General features: G+C 39.5%; 1 protein-coding gene across 2 annotated transcripts in view; it reads left to right on the forward strand.

Moving 5' to 3' along the window:
- The window catches only part of ptpn20 (protein tyrosine phosphatase non-receptor type 20), a 33236-nt gene that overhangs the window by 7733 nt on the left and 19503 nt on the right, over positions 1–6000 (forward strand). Inside the window, exons 13-26 of one of the 2 annotated variants that reach the window (XM_014018516.1) lie at positions 2–140; positions 226–378; positions 576–761; positions 1777–1939; positions 2020–2263; positions 2362–2441; positions 2620–2697; positions 2822–2929; positions 3076–3192; positions 3284–3492; positions 4208–4333; positions 4543–4636; positions 4974–5059; positions 5473–5644. In XM_014018516.1, the coding sequence (XP_013873970.1) occupies positions 2–140; positions 226–378; positions 576–761; positions 1777–1939; positions 2020–2263; positions 2362–2441; positions 2620–2697; positions 2822–2929; positions 3076–3192; positions 3284–3492; positions 4208–4333; positions 4543–4636; positions 4974–5059; positions 5473–5644 (1955 nt within the window). The remainder of the gene's footprint in view (position 1; positions 141–225; positions 379–575; positions 762–1776; positions 1940–2019; positions 2264–2361; positions 2442–2619; positions 2698–2821; positions 2930–3075; positions 3193–3283; positions 3493–4207; positions 4334–4542; positions 4637–4973; positions 5060–5472; positions 5645–6000) is intronic. The other variant, XM_014018591.1, reaches the window with a different exon arrangement.

The following is a 6000-nucleotide window of genomic DNA, read 5'->3' on the forward strand; positions in this document are numbered from 1 at the left end:
GACATAGACTGACTCGTCACCAGTATTACTTACAGCTTCGTAAGGATATCATCGAAGACAGGCTGTACTGTAATGAGGAGACGGGCTTGTTCCTGGCTGCTCTTGCTTTGCAGGCTGAGTTTGGTGATTACATGCCAGAGGTACACAGAAAAGATCACATTTTATATGTCACTATCATATATCAGTGGTGCTACAGCATGCTTGATTGTGTTTTTGTCAATCTAGTTGTACGGTAAGGACTATTACCAGCCAGAGCATTATGTATCAAGGAGGATGTTGGAGAAACTTGCCCTTCCCAGTATCAGGGAGGAGTTGCCAAGACTGCATGCAAGCCATGCACATTTACTGCCAGAAGAGGCAGAAATTGAGTTCCTAAAGGTAATCAAACTTCCACACAAAAACACACTACATCCCATGATTTATATCTTGCTTTTTTTTACATTACGCCTTACCTTGCAAAATGCTGAAATCACAAAGCATACAGCTGTACGTTGTGAAGGAGTTAAAGCAAATATTTTGAAATTTAATACTCATTTTACTTGACAGCTAATCTTAAAAAAATGTTTGCCCTTCAGATTGTCCAGCAGTTACCAGAGTACGGGGTGATGTTCCACCGTGTGGGAAGAGAGAAAAGGCCACTGATTGGAGAGTTAGTTTTGGGAGTATGTGCCAAAGGGATCATCGTGTACGAGACAAAGAACCACCTGCGAACTGTCACCAGGCGCTTCTTATGGAGGGAAACGGATTCCATATCCACTGGGGTGAAATAAGTTTCTTTTTCTTCTGTTTATATGTGTARTATGTCAAAAAAAATAATTTAATGACATGCTAAGCATTTAAAGCTGAAATTAGGTTATGATTAATGCAAAGTTGGCCCGTGGCATAGGCAGTATAGGCCAATGCTAAGGGCATTGTCCTTCTAGGGGTCACCACAAATGGGGGATAAAAAAAAGAGTAAATTTTTATCAGAGTATAGTTGATTTAGTCTGTAGAATAATCACTGGTTATACAAGTTTATAAAGATAATTTGTTTTTGTTATATGGAGGATGTTTTGTGATAAAAGTATTATATGATGCTGTCAAGACTAACCACTGGTAACTCAGGGTGTAAATACAAAACAAAAGAAGGATAGTGGAAGTTTCAGTTATGATCTAATAYAAAGTTTGTGTTAAAGTCTGTTTTTCATTGTTCTACATTCATAAAATACTGAATTTATGTTGTTTTGTTMATCCCAAGAATTTAGTAAAATGCTCTTCAAATGGCTGGAAAATACATACTTTAGAGTAGTTTTTTTTTTTTTTTTACAAAATGTTGTGCCCCCAAACTCCCTAGAACTGCTTCACTCCACCGATGCTTGTTAAAGACCCTGTCACACTATAACGTTTTAGACAACTTATGAACATTTTAATGACATCTACGTTGAAGATGGAATTAAAAAAAAATTACTGGAAGCCTCTTTTAGCCATGGTAACGAATTGATCAAATACATACCGGTAACTTTGATTAGTAATTTAAACAAAAAAAACAAACTTCTTAAGTTGGCATAAGTTGTCTAAAATGTTATAGTGTGACAGGGCCTTAACAAGACCAGACAACCAGACAAAATCTTTTAACGGTTTTTCGTTGTTAACTAAGGAACCCAAATGCTGTACTTGTGTTTGGCTCATCTGTTAAAGGTTTTATTTTTCTGTTTGTTAGKTTTTTTTATAACTTGTAGTTTTGTAGCTCATTTACAATGGAAGATCAGTGYTCATTACTTTCTATTTGTCTTTCAGCGGCGTAAGCTGATTATAGAGTGCGGTGGGCCCAGCGGGAAAAAGCACAGCTTCGTGACAGAAAGCTCAAAAATAGCACAATACCTCCTRAACCTCTGCTCAGCTCAGCACAAGTTTCACAGTGAGATGACGTCACGACAGCTCAACCACACTATGATCCCYGGTGAGAAAAACTGGCTTTAACACCGATGACATGTTGAAGAAGGACATAAACAAGGACGTGATTTTTCTTTCTCTCACCAGATGAAAGCATCTCTGCTTACAGGGCTCGTAACATGAGCCTGAAGCGGATTTCTTGCTCGGAGGGCATGTTGAACCATGTAGGTTTGACACCCGGTCAGCCGGATTCCCTCTCCAAGTCTTGCGATGACCTTACTGCCAAACTGGAAGCTCGACTTTGCCAGCACAGAGAGCTGAGGCGAGAGATGACCAAGGAGCTGTCTGAAACAAGAGACCTCAGGGATGCGAAGGAGCGACAGTGTTGGAGGTAGCTCCTGAATGATGATGATGATGATGATAAGATTCACCTTATTGCTAGAGAAACATTAAGATGAAACCTAATGCAACCATGCAAATGTGTTATAGCACTCCAGAGACTATTCCCAGAAGGTTGTCCAGTGTATCGCTACACAAACAGGACTCCGATGCCTCATCATCTTTAAAAGGTGACTATTTTTAATGTAAACATGCAGAAATCTGAAAAATCACAGGAAAAATGAATGTTAAATCAAGTGTTATCATTTGAATCCTCCATGTATAAGCAATTACGTCTAATAAGTTCTTCAATTTATGTTATAGAAGGGCTTATCTTCCTTCCAAATAACTTGTTTTTGCTTTCTCTAGTTGATACACCAACAAGGACTCCACCAGAGAGAGAAATAGTTTGTGTGACATTGAAGAAAGATTCCAAATTGGGTTTTGGTGAGTTCATTTAGACCCATTCAATGCAAATTTAATGTAACGATAAAGGCAAGAATGTCTCTTAGTGGAACTTAATCTTATTCAGGARACATTCAGCTTCGCGTTTTGTCTGGCTGCGTTGCAGGGTTTGTGATAGTGGGCGAAGACAATACAGGAAAACTCGACCTTGGGATTTTTATTGCATCCATTGTGCCTGATGGACCCGCAGATAAAGATGGAAGAATCAAACCTGGTATGAAGCAACGGAAACAGGAGCTGGAAGCTTCTGCCTCACTGTTTCTAAACAAACATTGTGAAAATCACGTCATTGCAAGTGGTGGAGGCCACGTTGTAACAACCGTGGGTTCTGTGGGGGCATGTTCCTGTTTGATTTTGCAGGTGGACGCCTCATCTCGCTAAACAAAACGAGTTTGGAAGGAGTGACGTTCAGTGATGCTGCTGCCATCTTACAGAATAGTCCTGAGGAGGTGGAGCTTATCGTGTCCCAGCCTAAATGTAAGAGCTGAATTAATGGTGCCTTCTTTGTATCACTTCGTGTGTTGGTGATAACAACAGTCAGGTATGTGATGACTGTTTTTCTGGTCAGATTTGCTGAAGGAGAGACAGAGCTCTTTGAGTCAGAGTACTCTTGGTTTGTCACTGGAGAGGAGTTTTGGATCGCAGACCACCCTGAGCGGCACGGAGTTCCGCCCCCTCATAGAGGAGCTGGAGGAGGCCATCACACTGTCCAACATGGCAACCCCAAAACAGAACAGGAAGCTTCACATTCCTGTGGTTCGAATACACGATGCTCAGGTAGGAACCATTGTTCATTCAGTCAAAGGTAATTGACTTTGTTGCCAAGCCACATGTTTATCAATTAGCAGCAGGTCGACCCGTACCGACTCTTAAAGTGCCTGTGACATGCCTATCCTTCAAATACAAAAAGTCAAACAAAGGATCTTTATACTTAAGAAAATTGGCATAGTRCACATGATTTTACCCATTTTGTCAAATAAGTGGCCTATTTTCCTTTGAATTTGGCTCAGCCAAAGTGAAACAGGAAGTGACATCAGAGGGGAACTCATTAACAAAATAAACTCTGTTTATTAAAACATTTTTAAAACTTTAACTGTTCTTCGTCTCTCTCTGTTAGCGACTAAAAATAATCTAAAGATGCATAAGATACGCTTTGTTTACATGCTGACATTCTCCTTTGACATCACTTCCTGTTTCTTCACATGTAAATTTCTCAACAACCGTTCATCTCAGCAACGTGAAATTTGTTTTGCAATATGTTATTAATGTTATCTTTCAAAAAMATTCATTCATGTTTATTACCAAAATTTGACATCACATGCACTTTAAGATCTCAGATAAACGGGATAAAGCTTGTCATCAACTTTTTGCAGTAGATAGACACTTGTCATTTTGTAAATAAGAATAGAAGCAAGTAAAATAAACTACGCATGTTTTATTTATTTTATTTTATTAATAAACCATGAATTGATTGCAATGCTTTAACATTTAGGTTCTTCTGCATCTTTACTCGCAGGATGTTTGTCCAAAGTCTCCGTCCGTCTTCAGCCTTAAAACAGGGGAGCGTTTTAGTGTGGAGTTAAAGAAAAGCCGTGGTAGCCTTGGAATGAGTGTTGCTGTGAGTTTTTACCCTTTTTAAGTCTATAAGTATTACATTCTATGATTTTTTTTTACGTTTTACAACAGTTTGTGTTAAATGTTACAAGTCATGTCGACAAATTTACACAAAACCATAGTGACGTCACAGCCCACTACCAAAATAATAATGATTTAGATGAGTTACATGACATTTATTATTTACCTCTTTGAAATTTCTGTTTTTATAAGGGTGGGAAAAACACAAGTGTGCAGAACGGAGGCGTTTACATCAAGAGTTTGGTGCCTGGAGGTTCTGCTGAACAAGATGGGCGCATTCAGATCGGTAATCTACACAATATGTCGCCTAAAATCACTCAATTCAAAGGAATGCGTCAATGCTGTAAATTGTTTCCGTTTCTCATTTTGTGTGTGTTTTGTTTTGAAAAACAACCTTTCACATCATTTACATAATACCCCAAAGTTCTGATGAATAGACTGTTCAGTCGTCTTGTTTGCCGCTTGAATAAAAAGCGCACCTTTGGTGTCTGCATGCTTTACGTTTCAGTGAGCGCGAATGATTTTCAGATTTGTTGACAAGCCCGTCMGCCAGCATGCTCGCAGACCATTTACATTTCGTTGTCGCTAATTACGACGAGATTTTATGTTTGCGCACATGACAGGTGACAGACTGTTGGAGGTCGACGGCTCCAACCTGAGGGGAGTGAGTCACCAGCATGCTGTTGAGTGCCTGAAGAGGACAGGGGAGGTACGGGCAGAAAACATGAACACACAGACACACTCACATACAAATACATTTACATTTACGGGAAAACACAATTAATTGCACGGGTGTTCTATTTTAGAGCGAAAACGCTTCAAACTACATGTGTTTATGTCAAATATGCTACGTTTTTCTTGCATTTTTATCTTTTATATAGAGTTGCTTATGTCATTTATTTATTTAAACCTTGCTGCAATCAGAACACATCATATAAAATAGCTGAACCACAACAAGATAGCATCATATTTTTTACACCATAAAGCTTATCACTGTGTTGATTGTTTAGACATCTCAGTGCTAAAAAAATAGATACTACTGCACAATATTGTCAGTGTTGGCTGTGATGTACTTTACACATATTGAAGGCAATTTACAAGTGTTTTTTTTTTCCCCCAAAGGTAGTAAACCTGCTTCTGGAAAGGGAGCCCACTGTAGTCCTGGAGCCCAGACCCAACTCACCCCGCCCCCCCTTGATCCACAGTTCCTCATACACACAGCCCCCGAGGACTGAAGTCTCCATGGAAATGACCTTGAGTGGTCGAGCCAAGGACTACAGCTTTGTAACGAATGGTGAGAGGAAAGAGAAAGGGGCAAACAGTCAAAAAAAGGCAGGAGGAGACACGTGCACACACCTCCTTGTATTTGCACCAAACTGAGGACTTAGTATTGACTTCCATTCATTTTTGTAACTGCATTTATGCCTAACCCAGACATTTTCCCTAAAATTAACCATAGTTAACCCTAACCTGAACTAGAACTTAATTCACACCATAACTCTAAACCTAACTGTAAAGTGAGGACAGTGAAGAGGTCCTCACTTTACATCAAAGACCTCACTTTGATGGTAACCATGGTGCAAATGGTACTCATTCTGTAGTCAAAACAAGTACACACACACACACACACACACACACACACACACACAC

Source organism: Austrofundulus limnaeus, unplaced genomic scaffold, assembly GCF_001266775.1.
Source record: "Austrofundulus limnaeus strain Quisiro unplaced genomic scaffold, Austrofundulus_limnaeus-1.0 Scaffold0, whole genome shotgun sequence".
NCBI lineage: Eukaryota > Metazoa > Chordata > Actinopteri > Cyprinodontiformes > Rivulidae > Austrofundulus > Austrofundulus limnaeus.